The 23,582-nt window shown below is 40.0% G+C and overlaps 1 protein-coding gene across 3 annotated transcripts in view; it reads right to left on the reverse strand.

Moving 5' to 3' along the window:
* znf821 (zinc finger protein 821) overlaps positions 1-23,582 on the reverse strand; it is a 42,817-nt gene that overhangs the window by 17,113 nt on the left and 2,122 nt on the right. The window contains exons 1-5 of one of the 3 annotated variants that reach the window (XM_062027984.1): positions 22,301-22,341; positions 22,114-22,220; positions 4,748-4,879; positions 4,502-4,620; positions 1,218-1,307 (exon numbers count right to left, since the gene is read on the reverse strand). In XM_062027984.1, coding sequence (XP_061883968.1) covers positions 1,218-1,307; positions 4,502-4,620; positions 4,748-4,879; positions 22,114-22,153 — 381 coding nt within the window. In that variant the 5' untranslated portion in view covers positions 22,154-22,220; positions 22,301-22,341. Of the gene's footprint in view, positions 1-1,217; positions 1,308-4,501; positions 4,621-4,747; positions 4,880-22,100; positions 22,413-23,582 lie in introns of those variants that run through there. The other 2 variants (XM_062028004.1, XM_062027995.1) reach the window with 2 other exon arrangements.

Below are 23,582 nucleotides of genomic sequence, written 5' to 3' on the forward strand. Positions count from 1 at the left end.
AGATTTTTGTAAAAAGCTTTTATAATTGTAAAGGACATCAACTGATTGCAATAATGTAAATTTGTTTTAACTATTAAATGAACCAACAATATGACTTATTTTATCTATGTGGAAATATTGGACACAGTGTGTTGTCAAGCTTATGACATGCGATGCAAGTGTAAGCCACTGTGACACTATTGTTCTTTTTAAAAATTTTTTATAAATATCTAATGATAATGTCAATGAGGGATTTTTAATCACTGCTATGTTGAAATTGTAACTAATGTTGATACTGTTGTTGATAATATTCATTTTTGTTTCACTACTTTTGGTTTGTTCTGTGTCGTGTTTGTGTCTCCTCTCAATTGCTCTGTTTATTGCAGTTCTGAGTGTTGCGGGGTCGGGTTTGGTTTTGGAATTGGATTGCATTGTTATGGTATTGCTGTGTATTGTTTTGTTGGATTGATTAATTAAAAAAATAAAAATAAATAAAAAAATAAAAAAATTTATTTTTTAAAAATGAGAATCGATTCTGAATCACACAACGTGAGAATCGCGATTCGAATTCGAATCGATTTTTCCCCACACCCATTCACGTACTCACATAACACAAACATGCATATCCAGTCGTATACTCACATAATACAAACATCTATCTATTCACACGCACACATGCATAATGTAAACATGTCTATTCAGTCACATACTCACATAATGCAAACACATCTATCCATTCACATACTCATAAGTAAAAAACATAAAACGAACATCTGTCTACCCTTTGACATATATGTATAATGTAAATATCTGTCTTTCCATTTAAGTGCAGACATGAGGTTAGCATTTCTATCCTTTCCCTTTCCCCCCCATTTTTATGACACTTGTGATTTAGGGCTATATAAATAAACATTGATTGATTGATTGATTGATACAGGCAATCAAAAAAGGTGTCCATTTATGGTTTATTCTTCTTTGTGGTGAAGCCAATAGTCATTAGCAAGGAAAAGTATGGCATTAAAACGTAATATTTTTTAAGAACATAATTTGTGTTGATGGTGTTTTAGCTATAAGCACAGATTATTTTATTGCATTCATAGGAGTAAATGCATCCCCTTCCCTTCATGTAAGATCAATATTTAAAATTGGAACAATAAAATGCAGACATTTTCCTTGCATTGGTTGCCCGATATCATTGCTGATGCTCATGACGATTGTTGGACAAGAGTTATTGTCACCTGGTAGACGTGGGAGATGAGCTTCTCAGGGCTGCTGAAGTCCATTGTGCAAAGAGGACATACAAAGTGGTCGGACCCTTCCTCGTTTTCCTGTGGAAAGACAGCGAGTACCGTTCAAACATATTCCACACACATGCAAAGCACATTTGACATTGCTAACATTTGGTGCAACAATTCATTTTTGAATTGTCAGGCCAACAAATATGAATTTGTAGTTTTGTGGAAGTGCAACAAGGCATGTTTTGCCCCCTTCCTGAAGCATTTCTGCCACCGTAGTTTAAGAAAATCCTGCATTTGCAAGTGAGCTCACCATGACAGTGACATACTGTAGGCGTTCATAGCAACATAGAAGTGATTTACTCTAAGGGTGAAACAGAACTATTTCTAACAAAAGCTACACGACATAAGGAGTCCTGTTCATGTCAGCAAAGGCTAATATAGTTTCATTTAACTTTAGTCAGAGGAGATAGACAGAAAGGGACATACTGTAGACAGATTTAAAGCTCATTTATTTAAACTATATGAGAATCTACACTCACCTGGACCCAACAAAAACTGCACAGCCGTCTTATTTGTGTGTGAGTGCAAACCTAAACCAGCTTTAAGACCACTGAAATTTACAGCGGTGTCATATTTTCCCCACTCTTAGACTTACATTTATTATTGTTTTAAGTTTGTGTGTGACACAGATGTTAATATTAGATGTGAATTAAAAGGCAGATGATTATGAGTATGAGTATTATCCTTTTTCTGTCTTGCCACTGGTGAGGGCGGTCGCATCTCTCTCCGCTCCCTCCTTCCCTGCTTGCTCTCTTTGTTTTTGTCTTGTTTGAACTATTTTGAAGCCTCTTTTCTTGAGCTGTCCTCAAATCTAAACATCAAAAGGAATTTGATCAACTGGACTCTCGACGCAATTGACACAGTCTTTTCGACAAGGAAAAGAGGCTCGGGGGAGCCTGGCTGCCCTGATGGAACCATTGCTGCGGGGTACGTGAGAGATTCCTGGAATACTTGGAGAATCATGTGCCTCTCAGTCCTTTCCATCGAGGACGTGGAAGACATCTACCTATTTGGAGCTGTGATCGCAGGGCATTTGCTGATTGGGCTGGGCATTGCTCTGGTGTATCGTCAAATTCGGAAGACGATGGCAGCCACTCAAGGGGCCAACAGGCTGTTCAACGCAATGGAAGGATTGGGTCGTGCTGTGGGATCACAGACTGGAGCGATTGCTGATTTGAATCGCAAGGTAGATTCGATCTTGATGATGTTACAGAAAGAATAAATTGGAATTGTCAGAGCCAGCATATAGAGCAGGAATGTCATTGTTTTGACTGCTCGAAGAAAAAAACAACATCTTAATCTACGATTTGACTCCCTCGAATGGCCTTGAGGAACAGGCTGTTTGAAAACACTCCCCCGAGGACTCCTCAAAGATGGACGCTTTTGACCTTTCCCTTTTCTTCAAAAGCACCTGGGTCGGACTCTTGAACTCTTGGGGCCGGCCTCGGCCCATAAAGACAATCCAACATCTCACCCAAGTTAATTGGGCATACATGCACGCACATACCCCTCCCCAATCAACGCCTTCACCACTGCTTTATTCCTCCGGGGTTGTGGGGGCTGAGCAGCGCTCAACAGCAGCTGCTGGCCTCCAAGGTCCTGTTGGATGACTTTGTTGCGAGTTTGTTGTGATTAAATGTACCTTGTTTATGTGTGCCATGCTATGTGAGGTTTTTTTCCTCGGACTCAGTCTGGACCATTCCTGAGGGTCCAGCCTCAGACTGATATTTTTTTTTACTTCCCCCCTCCCCCCAATGTCACCTTTTTCCCACCTTTTTGAGGAGCGCCTAAGTGAGGCTGATCCGTTGGCGGTCCCGTCTTGTCTCCCTGTAACGTATGTCTGCTCTTAGCGGGATTGTGCCGAAAATGTAATTTCAGTTCTTATGTGTCTTGTACGTGTAAGAATGGACAATAAAGCTGATTGATTGATTGATTGATTGATTATGTAGGAATGGACTGACCCATAATTGCTGTATGTGTTTATGTGACCGGACAAACAGCAGTTTACATTTATTGTGCATGTTAACATGCAGACAGATGTTTGCATTGTGTGTGTGTGTTTGAATGGACATACAAATGTTTGCATTGGATGTGTGTGTGTGTGTGTGCTTGAATGGACATACAAATGTTTGCATTGGATGTGGGTGTGTGTGTGTGTGTTAATGGACATGCAGCTCTTTGCATTACGTGTGCATGTGAACACGTAGACGGATGTTTGCATTAAGTGTGTGTGTGAATGGAAAGACAGATTTTTGCATCATGTGTGTGTGTGTGTGTGTGAATGGACAGTCTAAATTAGTTTGTGTTATGTATGTGTGTGAATGGACAGACAGATGTTTGCATTATGTTTGTGTGGAAATGGATGGAAAGATGCATTATGTGTGTGTGGGTGTGTGTGAATGAACAGACAGCTGTTTATATTACGTGCGCATGTGAACAGGCAGACAGATGTTTGCATTAAGTGTGTGTGTGAATGGACAGATGGTAGTTTGCAATATTTGTGTGTAAATAGACATACATGTGTTTGTATTACGTGTGTGTAAATGGATAGCCAGCTGTTTACATTATGTGTGCATGTGATCAGGCAGACAGATGTTTGCATTAAGTGTGTGTATGTATGTGTGTGAATGGACAGACAGATGTTTGAATTGTGTGTGAGGACTGACAGATGTTTGCATTACGTGTGTGTGTGTGTGTGTGTGTGAATGGACAGCCAGCTGTTTACATTATGTGTGCATGTGATCAGGCAGACAGATGTTTGCATTAAGTGTGTGTATGTATGTGTGTGAATGGACAGACAGATGTTTGCATTTTGAGTGTGTGTGTGTGTGAGGACAGACAGATGTTCGCATTACTTGTGTGTGTGTAAATGGACAGCCAGCTGTTTACATTATGTGTGCATGTGATCAGGCAAACAGATGTTTGCATTAAGTGTGTGTAGGTATGTATGTGAATGGACAGACAGATGTTTACATTAGCGCAGCACAATGGCGTATTGGTGAGCACTGCTGCCTCACAGCCAGAAAGTGTCAAGAAGCACAATAGAAGCCCTAATCAAGCAGGAAAAGGCTCCAGCAGAAGTTTTGCAGTTCAAAGGTTGAATTGTCACTCTCTCTCCCCCTCCATTGTTCATTTATTAATGTATCTGCCCCACAAAGCTGAGATTCTAACTTCAACCATGCCCAACTTCCGTGTGTTGTTATTATAGATGCTGCCGCTTTCACCTCTTTGACTCCCGCTCCTTGCAGGCGGCACTGCGCCCTCTTGGCAGTCATGTGGTCATCAGCCGAGGTGTTGGACGAGGAGTCTTCGCCGTGGTGGTCGAGGTCGCTATCGCTGTCTTCTATGGAGGCAAACACAGCCCTATCAATACAGACAGACAACAGAGCACAGGGCAGGGCTTACTCTCACTAACACCCCCTCACTACGAGGAACGTGGTCCATCCCTGCCGCATCCCTCGGTCCTGTACCTGAGATGCTCTCCTGTCCGAGGACTTCCTGGGAATTGTTGCTGCAGCATTCACTGTCTTCGGTGAACTCGTCCCTGCCGTCCATGTTAATGGTGTGCTGAAATCCTGCGATGCCGCTTGTTTGGAATGGCCCTGGAGGGGGTGAGAAAACGGGAGCATATTTGAAACTACCACCATAATGGAAAAGCATGACTTAATATACTGTAAACTAGGAATGTGCTGATCGATTGGCCACCCATTGGTATCAGACGTTTTTTGTGAAAAGTATGTGATAATTTTAATGCTGATCCTGTCTGGCTGACACAGTGTGGATCCGCTCCACTAAATCAAGTATTATTATTACTGGAGGATAAGGCTTAAAGCTGGGGCACGTGAATCCAGTGTCACCAGGCACAATTCAAACTAAAAATGACACTCTGCGCACCTCGCCGATAGTTCCTACCAGTCTCCTCCTCTCTGGAAGTGCACGAAAATGTGCACAAGAACTGTACATGCACACGCATAGGTTGTTGACAGTCTGAAGTTGCATCAAAGGATCCCTACCCTAGTTCGTATTTTGTATCTATCGGTAACACACGTCGCCACGCAAAAGGATACACACAACATATAAAAAACGGAACATTAGATTACTGGTCTAGAAGGACAACAGCCACTTGCGTATCCAAAATTAGTCCAAGACTGGCATGCAATGCCCTCCATCCAACATTTATTTGAGTTTTGGCTCTTCTTTCAATTTTTTAGACATACGGCGTCTTTCTTTTCTTTCTCTGTATTTCCTATTTTTGTTTTTTTATTGCGATCTTTCCAGGTGGGTGTTTGGTAGCCATGCTTTACTGCAAACACGCTTCACTATGTATCGCGTCAGCCAATGAGGAGGCTCCTTCGTGGGCTCTGCTCACCCCTCCTTTCACTAAATTCTGTGATTGGCTATATAGGGGTTGACCTCCAGGAAGACATATGATTATGTCTTCCGGGGTTTTATTTATTTAAATACTTAATTATAAGGCACAGACAGCACGCAGACGCACAATTTTTATAGAAATGATTACTGTTACGATGTACTTTATGCTGCTAAGATGATTTTTTTTCTTAAAAAATATAAATTAGGTACCCAAGCTTTAACTTGTTACACGCCGAGAGAAAGCCAGTAGTAGGCATGCTAATAGCTACGTATGCTAACCTAAGTTAAAGGCCAACTGAAACCCACTACTACCGACCACGCAGTCTGATAGTTTATATATCAATGATGAAATCTTAACATTGCAACACATGCCAATACGGCCGGGTTAACTTATAAAGTGCAATTTTAAATTTCCCGCTAAACTTCCGGTTGAAAACCTCTTTTGGATATGACGTATGCGCGTGACGTCACAACGGCAACGGAAGTATTCGTACCCAATGTGTCACCATACAAACTGCTCTGTTTTCATCGAACAATTCCACAGTATTCTGGACATCTGTGTTGGTGAATCTTTTGCAATTTGTTTAATGGACAATGGAGACTGCAAATAAGAAAGTTGTAGGTGCGATCGGTGTGTTAGCAGCGGACTACAGCAACACAATCAGGAGGTTGTGTTGTGTTTGAGCTGGATACAAGACGCACTACTGTGAGTACAGCTTTGGCTTCCAAACATTTGATCGCTTGCCCGTACGTGCGTGTCGCTATGTGCATGTCACGTACGTAACTTTGGGGAAATATATGTTTCTTGCCGACTCTGATGGCGGCCGGGGTGTCGTCGAAAGCTACAAGGCCCGCCGCCGCTCCGTAGTTAGCTTCAATTGTTAAGCTTCGCCAAGCTGGAAATTATTAACCGTGTATTTACATGTTCATGGTTTAATAGTATTGTTGATCTTCTGTCTATCCTTCCAGTCAGGTTTTTTTTAAATTTTGTTTCTATCTGCATTTGAGACTGATGCTATCACGTTAGCTACGTAGCTAAGTTAGTTAGCTTCAATTGTTAAGCTTCGCCAAGCTGGAAATTATTAACAGTGTATTTACATGTTCATGGTTTAATAGTATTGTTGATCTTCTGTCTATCCTTCCAGTCAGGGTTTTTTAAAATTTTGTTTCCATCTGCATTTGAGACCGATGCTATCACGTTAGCTCCGTAGCTAAAGTGCGTCAACGATGTATTGTCGTGGAGATAAAAGTCACTGTGAATGTCCATTTCGCGTTCTCGACTCTCATTTTCAAGAGGATATAGTATCCGAGGTGGTTTAAAATACAAATCCGTGATCCACAATAGAAAAAGGAGAGAGTGTGGAATCCAATGAGCCAGCTTGTACCTAAGTTACGGTCAGAGCGAAAAAAAGATACACCCTGCACTGCCTCTAGTCCTTCACTCTAACGTTCCTCATCCACGAATCTTTCATCCTCGCTCAAATTAATGGGGTAATTGTCGCTTTCTCAGTCCGAATCTCTCTCGCTCCATTGTAAACAACGGGGAATTGTGAGGAATCCTACCTCCTGTGACGTCACGCTACTTCCGGTATAGGCAAGGCTTTGTTGTATCAGCGACCAAAAGTTGCAAACTTTATCGTCGTTGTTCTATACTAAATCCTTTCAGCAAAAATATGGCAATATCGCGAAATGATCAAGTATGACACATAGAATGGATCTGCTATCCCCGTTTAAATAAAAAAAATTCATTTCAGTAGGCCTTTAAGAAATAAGTGCTTATCCATCCATCTTCTTCCGCTTATCTGAGGTCGGGTTGCGGGGGCAGCAGCCTAAGCAGGGAAACCCAGACTTCCCTCTCCCCAGCCACTTCGTCCAGCTCTTCCAGAGGGATCCCGAGGCGTTCCCAGGCCAGCCAGGAGACATAGTCTTCCCAACGTGTCCTGGGTCTTCCCCGTGGCCTCTTACCGGTTGGACGTCCCCTAAACACCTCCCTAGGGAGGCGTTTGGGTGGCATCCTGACCAGATACCTGAACCACCTCATCGGGCTCCTCTCGATGTGGAGGAGTAGCGGCTTTACTTTGAGCTCCTCCCGGATGGCAGAGCTTCTCACCCTATCTCTAAGGGAGAGCCCCGCCACCTGACGGAGGAAACTCATTTCGGCCGCTTGTACCCGTGATCTTGTCCTTTCTGTCATAACCCAAAGCTCATGACCATAGGTGAGGATGGGAACGTAGATCGACCGGTAAATTGAGAGCTTTGCCTTCCGGCTCAGCTCCTTCTTCACCACAACGGATCGATACAGCGTCCGCATTACTGAAGACGCTGCACCGATCCGCCTGTCGATCTCACGATCCACTCTTCCGTCACTCGTGAACAAGACTCCGAGGTACTTGAACTCCTCCACTTGGGGCAGGGTCTCCTCCCCAACCCGGAGATGGCACTCCACCCTTTTATGGGCGAGAACCATGAACTCAGACTTGGAGGAGCTGATTCTCATCCAAGTCGCTTCACACTCAGCTGCGAACCGATCCAGTGAGAGCTGAAGATCCTGGCCAGATGAAGCCATCAGGACCACATCAGCCACCAAACCGGATTCCCTCAACGCCTTGACTGTGCCTAGAAATTCTGTCCATAAAAGTTATGAACAGAATCGGTGACAAAGGGCAGCCTTGGCGGAGTCCAACCCTCACTGGAAACGTGTCCGACTTACTGCCGGCAATGCGGACCAAGCTCTGACACTGATCGTACAGGGAGCGGACCGCCACAATCAGACGGTCTGATACACCATACTCTCTGAGCACTCCCCACAGGACTTCCCGAGGGACACGGTCGAACGCCTTCTCCAAGTCCACAAAGCACATGTAGACTGGTTGGGCAAACTCCCATGCACCCTTAAGGACCCTGCCGAGAGTATAGAGCTGGTCCACAGTTCCACGACCAGGACGAAAACCGCACTGTTCCTCCTGAATCCGAAGTTCGACTATCCGGCGTAGCCTCCTCTCCAGTACACCTGAATAGACCTTACCGGGAAGGCTGAGGAGAAATAAGTGCTTAGTAAAGTTTAATTAGTGTAGATGGAACCACGTTGCAACAGAAAGTAAGCAGATATTAACAGGAAATTAACAAGTATATTAGTAAGAGTCTAAAGAGAGGATAGTATAACAACATCTGTTGGTGTGTCAGCATTGACGACGTGAGCACACCACACGAAAGAGGAAAATTGGATTCATTTTACAGGTGCATTAAAACCAAGACAAACAGGCTAATGAACAGCTTCTTCCCCAGGGCCATAACCACCCTGAACAGACTTCCCCATTGACCCTCATAACTGCCTTCTCTTCGGTGCAATAACCCATTCCACCAACCACCCTGTTTCATGTAGATATTCATGTACATATTCATTTCACTCACTGTATAGAGTGTACATTTGCTTTATCGCACTGTATGGAATGGCCTCAATCTCGTTACCCTGCGTAATGACAATAAAGCTGATTCTGATTCTGATTCTGATTTTCAGGAAAAAAACACATAAGAAAACTTGTTAGTGAAATTTCGGTTATGTGGATGCTATCAGTCCTTTAAATTCATACTTATTTCACTTCCTTAATACAACTTGTTTGTGCAAAAAAAGTGTGAATTATTTACATTTAATACAAAATTGTACACAGAAGGTAAGTTATTCCATGGTCATGCTTGGTCCATACAGTAGGACACTTCATTTGGTTCTGCACAAATAATAAGTTGGTTGGTTAGCTGTTTTGGTAGGAAATTGTTCATTGAACACCCCCTCTGGAAGTGTTTGACATTATCCTTGTAAAAACAGAATTTTAAATACAATTCTTGCATTGGCTTTTGTTAGATGTCAGCATGAAAGTATAACAATATTAGATAGATTTTATATTTAGATGTTCGAAAAACAATAAGTAATAATATTCCATATTTTACATTCGCTCGTACATGAGCATTGTGTGTTGTCAGCGATTGATAACGATTTGGCTAGCTAACATTAGCTATCATTGAATGTATATTATAGGCTGACCATATTCTAAAATCCCAAAAAGAGGACACATATAGGCGTGCCAAGGCGGGCAGCACGCCAATGATACTCGAACTTGCTTTATAAATAATATATTTATTTAAATAAAGCATTTTTTCTCCTCTGTTGACAGCAGTTGGTGCTAGGAATTTTCAAAATGGGGTCCCAGGGACCCCATCAAGTCATAAAAATGGAGTCCACTTTTTTGTAAGCGTTTTAAAAACAAATGCCTAACGTATGCATTATCCTGTTATATCTCACATTCTATATTGTGTTTTGGAAAAAGGTTGTCATAAAAGTTACTTAATTCATTAAAAAAGATAATACAAAACAAAACAAATGTGTATACATATGTAAATGTATTCAGTTATAAACATTCATTCACTTTCTTCTTTCCTTCATGGACCTAAACTTTACCGCTGCTGGTAATTTTTTCTATATTTTTATTTAATAACTTGTAGGTGTATTTATTTTAGTATAAAAGTGTAAAAAGAGTTTTGCTTGGGTCATGAAATTATGATAATGGTGTGCCAGGGCATACATAGATTTTATATTTAACGCTTAAATCCCTGGAGTCTACATCAACTTCAGATCTATTCCTCATTTCAAAATGTTTTAGTTTTTTAATGTTGTTTTTTTGTTTGTTTGTTTTCCGACCTTTTTTGTCAAACAATACTATGTTTTTTATGGCAAACACACAAAATATGCAAAATCTTCCACCAAAAATATTTTTCAAAGTGAAATATTTGATGTGAAGTAATCGGAACCTTTGATAGGTCAATAATTGATAATAACATTGATTTTGATTCAATATTATGTTTTGAGCAATGACCGTTTGAAAGAAAAAAAAAACAGCTTTGTTTTATTAGTCAACATTGCAACTTTTTCTAAATTACATTTCACCTTTAAGCTTTTTTATTTCACTTTTGTTATGTTTTTGTTTATTTTAATAGTATTTTTAGAATGTGCCGTGGGCCTTTAAAACATTAGCTGTGGGCCACAAATGGTAAAAAAAAATTAAATTAATAATAATGATCTGCGTCCCTTCTGTTTTCAATGCGTTAAAAAGACACAAAAAGTGTGTTAACGCCAACACTGGTTGACATGACAGTATAACAAAACAAGTCACACTTATATTCTGTAACATTCACAGTTTTGGAAAAACAGTGCAGAAGTAGAAATATTCAAAATAACCTCTTGTATATAATCTAAACATAAATAATGCCTCAAAACAAGTTAATTAAATTTAAACAAAAAACACAGCTGTTTTATGCTTTGTAGTGTCGATATGGGCTTGTAGATCATTGGCCCCTTTATTTGCCACAGATATATACGTTCCTGCTTTGCACACAGTGCATTCTGCTTTACATGTGTCACGGCCAGGACGAAAACACAGATACTTTTCCCGTAAATCATCCGTGAAGTTGCATTTACGTTTCAGCTTCTCTCTTGTGTTCTGTCTGTCTCTCGACTGTCTGCTCTCTGTCTCTCGACTGTCTGCTCTCTGTCTCTGCCCCTCCCTCACGAATGTTGCTGCGTGCTTACACCTAAACAATTGAACCCCTTCTTAACTCTGAACGTACATTGAAAATACACGCAACCCTAATGCAAAATACCGGACATTTGAGGCATTTAAGAAACCCCGCCCGGACAGACCGGACAGCCCCGCAAAAGAGGACATGTCCGGGGAAAAGAGGACGTATGGTCAGTCTAGTATATTCTATGGTAACAACAAGACTGCAAAATGTCAGTTGCTTTTCTGGGGCGTTTCTGTGTGTTTGCACGCTAGGGCTGTCATCAAACAGTGTGAAGTGCCAGTGCCGAGGACCTCAATAAACAATCCAATCTCTACTGTGTTTATCAGAGTCCTTTTTTTGAGTAATAAAAAATTGCAAATGAGATCTGTTTTGTTCACTTTAATGATGTTATAAGTATGATATGCTCCAGCACCCCCCGTGACCCTCAGAGGGATAAGTGGTAGAAAATAGATGGGTGGATAAAAGAATCACCTAATAGATGCTAGATTTATATATCATGACATTATACTGACACCTAGTGACCAGTCAATATACAATACTATCAACACAATATTTGTATTTCTCTCTTATAAAAACATATTTGATTCAACTGATAGTAGACTAAGACAGCCTTAGTGCACCGCGTATGTGTGGCCCAGACAGCGATGATTGACAAAAGCCTAAACACCAAACAAATTCCTCTGGCCGACGAGCAATTTGTATTCGATATGATAAGTAATTGTGAAAAATATAGACACTTGTAAAAATATACGTTCTGTTAAAACACTAATAGTATTGTAGGCTAGCCAGTCGTGTTCTTGTTATAGCTTTTGGTTTGAAGTGCTTCCCATATGTGCATTTACCTATGGTTTTGCGATACAGTAACGCTTTATCTTCCAGGTGATATATGTGCTTCCTTCTCCTGCAATCATGTTCCACAAAGCATTATGTCATTTGTTTTAAAATTAGGAGTTTGAGGATTGAGCAACAGGCTTCCATAGTTTCACCAAGCACACAGTGGCATGTATGCTGCAGGCAGGGGCGCCGAAATGGGGGGGGGGGGGGTAAAGGAGACGGATTCTAGGGGCCCATGATGGAGGGGGGCCCAGAGAGGCCCCTAATGATGATGAAATTATAATACAGGGGGCCCTGTAAAGATTCTTTTCATGGGGCCCAAAATCCCTAGCGGCGCCCCTGGCTGCAGGAGCAGTGAAAAGTTAGCCGTCAGTATTTTTTTTAACACAGTTTAGTAAATATGCCTGCAAGTAGAAATTCACTTACCTATTTTATGTCAGTTTTGTTGCATTAAAATCTCATTTAATAAACGTTTGTACAAGTTCCCTCTGCTAATTTTCAATTCATTCAGGTCATTGTATGTTAGCAATAAGCTAGCAGCATCAGTCAACCTTCATCCTGTATAATTGTATTCCTTTTTTTCCAGTTGATACCAAACTGTATTGTTGATTTAACATGATTCCTACATGTATGTGCATTTAATATGTATATTAATGTATTTTCCTTTGTGTGCTTAGTTTTCCTGTAACTTCATTGTGGAGGCTATGACTAAAAAACCTCTAGTCGTTTTTTCATCTCTAATTCAAAAGACTGTTAACATATTTGGAGAACTAAATATATACCAATAAACCTGGGGTAAACAAAGTGCAGCCAGTGTTACATGATTGTAGTAATAAAATAAGAAGCAACAATTCAAAAATAGAGCACAATGATATAAGAAATAAACGTGTTAACAGATTTGTTTTTAAATATATGTATGATATGTTTTTACCCTTTTTAAAGAAAACATATGCATCGACAATTATGCAATTTACATGACAAGGTCATATTGACACCACCACGGCCGTGGCAACACCGCCACACATACTCTATATCGGCAATCTGTGGGAAACAGTCACTATGTTTCCATGTGCTAAATTAGTCTGATTTCTCAAATAGTTAGTTTTTTTGTATTTTTACACCTACATGTGAAGTCCAAGTGTCCATACACAATCTCTAATGTGACTATTGGTCATACTAGGCATTACGGACCCTTACAACTTGTTTTAAGTGATTTCCGCTTTAATACTGGCACATACTGTATTATGTCTGTAATGGCTATGCTGATATTAAATAGCAGACAGCATCAATAAATGATCTTCGATTGCACCACGATCATGATGCTACTATCAAGAATGTATCGGGGTCAATGCAGGTTTGATGCAAAGAAAGACTGGCATAAGAGTTTTTTGAAGGAATTTTCTGACTAAAATCATAGATAGAAAAGTTTTGAATGTCTCAAAGTTCATTCATAAGGCTCTGTGGATTCATGGAAGGAATTTTAAGTCCGAAAGAAAAGACTGTTTGTGCCCCAAGATACTGTTCCAGAAAAAGGTTGCTATTGTTCTGGACTATTTTGCCAGTTGTGTGGAAAGCTAATTAGGTTGGAGTGCACAAATTCACTGTGAAGAGGTTTGTGTACGCTTAGTTATTCACCTTTAATATACCTGCTTCTTTCTATTTCATCTAATTCGTATTTTGTTCGGGAGTCCAAATTAAGCTGGCATTTTATATTTTCTTAACTACCGTTTCTTTTCGTCTACCATCTATGTACTTCAAAATGTTATGTTCTTTTAATTTGCAAAAGAGAAAAAAACAAAACAAAAAAAGACAGTTGAAAATGACAGAGAGCAAGTATGCACAGCTGCATGGTTGCCATAGATCAGACCTGGGCATTCTGCGGCACGCGGGCCACATCCGGCCCTTTGTGGGTCCCGCGTGAGGCCAATCATAAATTACAAAATACATTTTAAAAAGTATCTATGTCGAGTGTGCAATACAACGGTGCTGCTTTTGTTTTGAAAAGCGTTATTTGTATTACTTCCGTGTGGACGTATGCGCATGCGTGATTGTGAGTGAATGTGAACAGCTGCAATCACAAATTACAAAATAAAGTTGAAAAAACATCTATGTCGTGCGCGCAATACAACTGTGCTGCTTTTATTTTGAAAAGTGTTATTTATGGGCGTATGTCCGTGTGTAACCTGTGAGTGAAGGTGCACAGCGACAAGTGATGCACGGTTTACACCCGAGACGCTAAAAAGAGAAAAGTTGATGACGAATGCCGTGTTTTCAACAAGACATGGACTGCCAAGCAACGTTCCCTCCAAGGTGCGCGCCTGCGCAATTGCGCACTGCTCAAGCATCCTCTGCGCACAGCAAATATATGCCGCGCACCAAATCAAATCCCATCTTAATTCTAAACAAAATAAACACATTTATTCTGTGTAATTTTGCAATGCAACTTTGAGTGACAGTGACAACAAGCAGCCCTAACAGTGTTCGTCAACACCGTTCAATTGAACACCGTTCAATTATTGTAATGTCTATCGAGATACTTCGAGGCCAGGAATTATATTGATCACTTTATTGAGCAAAACTGTTTATATTCGGCCATAACCACACCAAAAACATGAGTAAAACACTTCTATCTCGAAAAACTAGTCATTTTCTGCCGTACAAACCAGGCCAAAACCAACTTGTCATCCGTCACCAACACGCATACCACTAAACCACTGGTGCGTTTATGGCCACACAAAAAGTCGGACAACTTAAACACCACACAAAGTTACACTATGACTCCTCAGTCATACGTGTGCTTATTTTACTGTCATTTATTATTAATGTTAATTTATTTATATTAATCATGGAATGCTGTTACTACAGAAAGTTAGAGGAATGCACACTTCATCCTATGCTTACATTTCATTGTGCAACATGAGGATGTTTAAGGGGAACTAAATGTGATCTCTGAAAGGGGTACAGATGATTTCCAAAGCAGTGCTTTTGGTATAAAGTTAAGTTAGGTTAAATGAAAGTATTATTATTATTATTATTTATCTTACGGTATATATTAAAAATAATATTGAGCAAAATTTAATTGAAATATTGTCGATGTGGCCCTCCAGCAGTGCTCGGGTTGCTCATGCGGCCCCCGGTAAAAATTAATTGCCCAACCCTGCCATAGATGGATACAATCTCCAGTGTGCGCTGTATATAGTTCACATACATACATACATACTTTATACACAGTTTTTATTTTGCTTCCATTTGTTACACTTTCAACAGTCAACCCATGTAGAAATACATACAAAAAAGGAATTTAAAACTTTAGTGATGTATTTTGCAGTGGCTATCTCCATACAGTTTATGGTAGAGTTTTACCCGATGAGCTTTGCGTAACGAGCCTGACATTTTCATTCAGTTGTAGTCCAAAGTTGTAGTCAATAAGTTCCTTAGTTTTCTCTATCCTCTTCTTGTGGGGCAAAGTGCAGACTGGCTTGTACATGCACATGCATGGTAAACTACTCCACTGTTGCCATTTATAACAAAAAGTAATGTAGAGTTATAACATATATGTCAGTACTCGATAAGGAAGCACTAAAAACAACAACATGGCTGATGTAGTGGAGACACAGTCGAAGCGGGCTTGGCATGGAAGAGGACTTTCGCTTGTAAATAAGACCCTCCCACAAAACGGCACATTGTGAAGAGACAGTCAGAAAGCGGCTTGAAGATGGTCTGTATAACATAATCTATACAGTATTTTGACCAAAGCCCCACCATTACATGTTATGGATGTGTTTTAAAAGTAGAAAAAAAACAGAACATGACCCCTTTAAGTGGCTGCAATCAATTATGTTACAAAAAAAACTTTCAGAAAGCAACTATTGAGCATCAATTGAGGTTCTTGATTTCCATAGCAACAAAAGAATCAGCCTTTCGCGCCTTAGTTACCATAAGAAGTCATTAATTTTTCAACACTTCTGCATGCACCAACAGTCCCCTGAAACAAGTGCATGCGTGCAGGCCTCTCCTCTGAGAGCACTTTGCCATATGATTAAAGGAGTAAAAGACACTATGAATGCTGTCAGGCAATTGAAGTAGAATAGGTTAGCAAACCAAAACACACACAGTCCCTAACAGTCAATCATATACCAAATCTATATTAAGCAAAACAATGTAGTGCACTGGGGGACACACACTGAATGAAATGCCAGCCAAGCCTGCTGACATACGTGCACACTTCATTTGCATCCCAACCCCCTACACTGTTTCACACCAACATCCAGCCAAGATACATGCTGCAGTCCCGAGGGGTATGTAGGTTGCACTCTTTTCCTGCAGGAGCTCTGTCTCAGCGCCACCCACACACATCGAACAGCCCAGCTCGCCCTTGTACGCTGCTCCCAACACTTCCATGACCGAGCTGCCCGTGTGCATGGCAGCTTCTCTTCGCGCACTTGACCCTGCAAAACTGCCCTTTACTTTGTATCCTGGGAGAGGCGTGCCGCGTACCATGACGTGGCATTAATACCTCACATTTTGAAACTTCATGATTAGGACCCAATCCTTGCAAGATGGGAAATACTGTAAATACGCTGCTAACCGGAGTGACTAGTCAGGTGCAATTACAGCAAATCCTGAGTAGAAACATCTCAAAAGAGGTCTGCCATTTCAACCATGTGGCGACAAGCCAAATGAAGCTGACATGTGAACCCAGTTTGTGCACTTTTCCCATAGAAATCAGTTTGTTTGCACAGGCAAAGTGTGTCTGAGTGCTGAACTATGAACTAGCACAACAAGCAGGCTTCTCACAGTCTCATGATTGATGTGTGAGAGATACCCATCCCCCCGCCTTTAGGCTGTGTCTGTACATCTGTCTATCCCCCCTGTCCCCCTTCCCTCACGCCATCCGTCTCTGCCACTGTCATGTTATCTGCGAGTGTCTGTGTGTCTGTAGGCAGGAGGTGACGCAGTGTCTGACTGAAGCCAGACAAAGAGACAAACTCATCAGCCAACAGAAAAGCCAGAGATGATGGGGGGGAGGAGGAGGTTGGTGACGGTCGTGCAAAACAAAACTCGACAAAAGATAGAATACCAGAACTCTATTTGAGCACCAGGCATTGAGGGTAGGACTGTCCTGTTCAATTCAAAGCAGCCCTCAAGCATGCCATCATTCTTATTCTGATCACCATCCATCCCCTTTAAAACACACACATCCACATTCACTACAAAACACTCTAGTGACCTGCAGGAAAAGCTCCCCATTTGTCTTGTTGCTCATCCCACAAGGATGCTGGCCTCACACTCACAGCTAAACATACAGCAACATGTATTTTCCAAATAACCCACACATTCTCACTTCCTGAGTCTCAAACTTTTTTTTAACAGGATGTATTGAGAAAGATTTTAGGACGCAGAGACCATTTTGATATTACCTTTGTTTGCTCAACTTCCAAAAACGAATTCAATACAGGTCAAAATATGAAAATTAACAGCTGTAAATAGTATTATCATTATTCTCACTAATTACCATACCTAACAATGATTCTGTCAGCTTTACTCAAAACCAAAGTAATAAATAATTAATGTATTCATTATTCAATAAGCTACCCACCGACTCTAGTAACTTTACTGTTGAGATATCATTATTGTTTTTCTTTTACTAAATAAAAATTGTAAATATTGAACACAGGAAATGAATAAACTCAAATCAGTAACTGATTTGGCGGGGTTCAGGGCTAAGATTAAATACGCTTTGCATCTTCCTTCTCCTTTTCAGACATGATTAATTGTGTACCTGTAAACATGTGATGTAATTTAATGTAACCTTGTAATGCCTGTTCAAAATGTACCATTACCACGTTTTCCTAAAATTTTGCGTTTTTTGTGACCTTTTATGTTTTTTTTCTATTTCAGTGTGTCATGTTAGAATATTGTAGCAAATACACAGTAAATCGGGAATTCATGTGGCCCCATTTGTCAGGGTTCACCTGACACATGAAACGTGACGAATTGGGGGTGCACTATCCACTTTAGCCGCCAGATGGCAGTAGAGTGTTGAATATCTTAAAATGTGTTTTGTGGCAATTCCAACTTTGACTACAGCGTCAGTTGCTATGTAGGGTGGCCCTATCCATCCTTTTCAGCAGACAGCATTGCAAAATGATTAGACTAACAAACCTGGATTGTGCGATTGAAAACCAGAACTCTTGAGCCGTTGCAGGGGACACTTCCTATCGTGCATAAGCCAGTCTCAACGCGCGGGCTGTAACCCGGAAGCAGGTCCCGTTCAATAAAACAAAGGCAACAATTGGAATAAAGAGGACACTGTTTATTTGCTTCACAAATTAAAAGAACATATTGTTTTGAATTACATCGAGGTGTGAAAAAAAGAAACCAAGATTTATTTAAAAAGGTAGCGAAGTGAGAGCGAGACGTAAGATAGCAGGAATATTACAAGGTAAAGAAGAGAGCGTACACAAACCTTTTCACGCTGCATATGTGTACTCCTAAACGGTTAGCAATAACTCTGTATTCTGCACAACTGGCAAGCTTGTACACAACAAATAGCAAGTTTGAAGTCAGCAATCTCTATCTGAAGCAGGCACAAACAGTCTTTTCCTTCTAACGTAAAACTCCTATCAATCTACAGAGTTTATTGAAGAAACTTTGAGACATTCCAAAGTTTTCTTTCCATTCTCCATCGAAAAATGCCTTCAAAACAACTCTCTGAGTCTCTCCTACCAGTCTTTGCTTCGGACCCGTGTCCTCCAATCCAGCAACTCCAAGACCTTCTTGGTAGTAGTGTGCGCATTCTAAAATAATTTCTAGATGCAGTTTGCTATTTAACATCAGCATAGCCATGAGCCAATATAACAGCGGTCATCAAGCACAACAAAAACTAGGCTGTAGCGGTTAAGATGTCTTGTTTTGGTGTGATGTCATAGGTCAACCGGAAAAGCAAAACATTTATCGGTGCTAAAAGGAAATAAGCGCGCCACAGTGTACGGGAGGCACACGGCGTATGACCAATAGTCACATTAGAGAGAGTGCATGGCCCTTGGCACTTAACATGTAGGTGTGAAAATACAGAAAACCGAACTATTTGAGAAATCAGACTTAAGTGCATTGAAAACGTAGTGAGTGTGTTCTTTTGTATATGTGTGTCTGCCTGTCTGCTCTGTCAGTTTCAACCAGGCAGCACAATTTTGGTATTGTGCACCAAGATAACTGACCCATATTATTACTAAGCACAGTCATAGACCATACGGATGGAGCAATAAACAAACTGCAGTGAGCCTACGGTAATATCATCTAGAAGCTTGGCATTAATCACATTCCTAAATGCTCGACTGTAAAATGTCCCAAAATATCCAAGCTGTGCCATCTGTACAATTATTCTCTCAATTATGTGGAATGAATCACATTTTAAAGCAATAGAGACAAAAGGGAGTGCATTACTTGTTTGGAACCAGCAGAGGCGTGATTGATTTAGTCTGGGCTAATCTGTGGTCCCCAACCACCGGTCCGGGGACCGGTTTCGGTCCGTGACGCATTTGCTACCGGGCCGCACGGAAACATTATTAATTTATAAACTACCGCATTTTCTCCGACTTAACTTTCGCCTGTCCCACTAAACACACCAATAAGTTTGTTAATAGATGTATATTACAACTCCTTTGTTATAGTACAATGCACATTATTTAACATATAAAATGTTAATGTGCCAGATTGTAACCAAAGGCTAATTTTTCATGCTAATTTTTTTGCTGTTTTTATCTGCCACGTAGAAAGCTGGTCCGTGAAAATAATGCATACATTAAACCGGTCCCTGGTGGAAAAAAGGTCGGGGAACCCTGGTCTAAAGAAGAACATGACAGTCTACATATTAATAATGGCAATAAATGGATCAGCTGGATATGATATGACAATAGGAGGAGGAGGTCAAGTTAATTGTATTTAATTTTTTTACATCACATCAGATTGCAACAGAATTTGTTAAGGAATACCTTTCATATACAGTAGTAACTCAATTTAATTGGTAATGTGACGGAGGTCTGACGGAGGATTTTATTCATAGTGCTTCTTCTTGAATCTGATGCATCAGCACAAATGTGATAATAACACACAGTACTTGTGCCCTAATCACTGCTGTGAGCTTCACCTAAGGAAATACTGTTGTAATTAAACCTTGGGACTAAAAATGTACACTGATTAATATGAATCTACTCTCCAAGTATCATGTGCCAGTGTACAACCGTCTAAAAGACAGACACAAGACAGCTAGCCTATTTCATTAAGACAAATGTTATTACTGCTGTCAAGTTGTCTATTGTTTCATCACTTTTTTCAAGGCTATTGTATGTATTACTTTTTAATTTAACTTTTTAAAGCATATTCTACATGTCTTTGGCCTAAATTAAGTGTTAAATTAATGTATTACAGTGCAGGATTTGTCTTATTTTCTATTATGTTATGGCGATCGATAAAGATATTCAACAAGCCGGACTTCCGTTTCCGAGTTAAAAGTAAACCATGCTTACAACAACGTGCGGCTAATGTTGGCGCAATCTTCACCAGGACAATTTCAAACTTACCAACTTTGGAAGAACAGGTTTTTGATGGATCTCATCTTCAACCCCTGCCTCATCAATAACACATCTCCACACCAGTGAGACTTTGACGAGAGTTATCTCAAAAGACAACAGCGGGACGTAGCATCGGACATTCGGCGCAGCACTTCAAGATAACTGAGACTTCTATCAGCTATCAACAGCTGTCTGGGCAAAATGGAGGTGACATTTCTTGATTCAAGAGGCACTCCATCTTCAACATCAATAACACAGCTTCGGCGTGAGCAATGCGGAATGTCAACGCAGAAGACGCATTGCTAACAAGAAGGAATGCTAACAACAAAGGTAATGATCGTAGCTGTGACTGTTGACCAAGTTTTTGCAGAACAACCTAAGCCTGTGGTTTCAGAACATAGAAGCCCAGTTCTAACTTAGCGCAATTAGCCAGGTTGTGAAAAAGTATTTCCAAGTCATAGCTGTGTTGTAGTGGCCGGGTGATGGTCATAGCAATGACGCTTGGAGGATCCTCCTGGCGACCGCTGTGTTGTAATTTACAGTAGAACACACTCAAGGCTACTATAATGGGTGAAACGAGTGTAAAGGTGACTATATGGGTGTTATTTCATATTTATAGAGCTCTAATTATGATAAAAAACGTGTTTAGAAGGTCGTAAACATTTTTTATGCTCTAACTATGAAAGCATTCGATGTATTAATAATAATCCTACTTTGCGGAAATGTATTTATCGGGTTCATGTCCAGGTCCAGTACCAATTAACCGCAATAAACGAGACACGACTGTATAAATACTAATATTAGCTATTTGTGGTTAAATAATGGTTACGAATATATCTGTGCCTGGCAAAATGGCAAATTTATAAACTATTTTAAATTTTAATCACGTTGGTTGTAAGAGGATAACAGTAGAAGCGTCTCTATGAACACTACAGCTTCAAACTAAACATGTATACATTACATGTATACATTTTCTAGCCTGTTTAGTTTCATTGAAGGGCTGTGGACTTAAAAAATCGGGGAAAATGCACAGTATAAAGACAAAAAACTGATATGATAATACAAATAACTAATTAGCTTATATATAGTGTATAACTGTATTTTTTTGCTATTGTAAACGATTGAAAATTATAAGAACATAAAACTTTGCCTTTAAATGTATATATACTATGTACAATGTATCACCTCTTTACAAGCCTTCTAACCAAATAAAAAATAAATAAATATCAAATTGGCCCCACACCCTTTGATTTTTCATTATGTGGGCCTTGTGGAAAGTTTGCACACCTGAATCATTCATTTCAGGGCAACTCCTAAACCTAAACACAAAATGCAACATCAGATGTGAAATAGAATGCAATGTCACAGCTGCTTTCATGGGGCTCCATCCATACGTCGAACAAGCTAAACACATATTGCAGAACAATAACAAATCATTTCAAAACAAACGTGGTGCAGCCGCAGACAATACCTTAAATACCTACAGTCAACTTTGAAGGGGTTGGTCTGTTTCCGTCTGGACATATTACGGTGCACTCCCGGGGAAAGAAAAACAAATGGAATCCCCTCCGAACCCTCAGGACGGTTACCCCTACATCGGTCCAGATGGATGACAAAATAATGAATGTAGTCGATTGAAAGGAGGCAAACTAAACAAAAACACGAATTTACAAAAGCGTCACATTGTTGCGGTGGTTTAAAAAACAACAACAGTAAATCCAATGGAAGGTTGTTTTTAAAGGCCCACTGAGAGCGACGGAGCGGCCACGAGCAGCTCCGATGTACAGCCGCTGCCGGTAGCGCGCTTACTGCAGCCAGAGACGCACAGCTCAGCTGATCTGTCACGTAAAGCCCGCCGCTTTGCATTGTGGGACACCTCGCCAATGCGGAAGTGCTCATCGTGCTCCAAGCCTAATGTGCTGGAAATGCGAGTCATATCTTGATGGCTTCATCGTCATGCTACAAAACTGAATGTCCAAACGTTTTCCACTGAAAAATGAAAGCGTTCGGGGGCCTTTTTGATAGTTTTCGTTTTGAAAAACAAATACAATAGAGTACTTACATATTTTATTACCTTTAGAGTTCCCCTCAAGTTTGGTCCCTTGTCATAAAAATGTTAAAAATAAGTAATATATTATTTTTATTTTTTCATATCATTCAACCCTAAAATGTCTAGATCAACTTCAGGTCTATTTGTCGATATCAAGTAAAAACAATGTTTTTTTTTTATGTTTTATGCCCTTTTTTTAAACCCCTGTTTTTATGACAAAAACACACAAAAAAAGCAATATAACCCCACCCCGACCCCGCCTCCCACTACCCCCAAAAAGTGTCTAAGTGGAATATTTCATGTAAAATATATAGGTCAATAATTAATAACAACATTGATTTGAATTCATTATTATTTTTGGAGCAATGGCAGTTTAATTATTGGGTATCCAAAATGGTCTCACACAAAAAAAAGGGTTAAAATAAATAATACACTTTTTTTGTTTTGTTTGGTAACACTTAAGTCTCCAGATCAACTTTAGATCTGTCGATTCTAAGTTGTTTTTTTAATCTTTTTGTTTTTGTTTTGTTTTGTTTGTGTTATGCTCCTTGTGTAAAATAAATCTTAGTTTTTTATATGGGAAACACACAAAATATGAAATATTTTTCTCAAAAAATATTTCAAAGTGGAATTTTTGATGTGAAGTACTTGGAGCCTTGAATAGATCAATAATTCCCAACATTGTTTTAAATTCATAATTTTTTGAGCAATGACAGGTTTTAAAGAAAAAAAAAGAAGCTTGCACGGCTGCTTTCAGTTATTAGAGTCAAAATTGCAACTATCCTTGATACATTTCACCTTTCCACATGAATGCTGACTTATACACCTTAATAAAGTAATACATTGGTAATTGTCTAGATAGTTCATGAAAATAGATAGTGTAGACCAGAGGTGATCAAAGTA

The sequence above is a fragment of the Entelurus aequoreus genome, linkage group LG02 (assembly GCF_033978785.1).
Source record: "Entelurus aequoreus isolate RoL-2023_Sb linkage group LG02, RoL_Eaeq_v1.1, whole genome shotgun sequence".
Lineage (NCBI taxonomy): Eukaryota > Metazoa > Chordata > Actinopteri > Syngnathiformes > Syngnathidae > Entelurus > Entelurus aequoreus.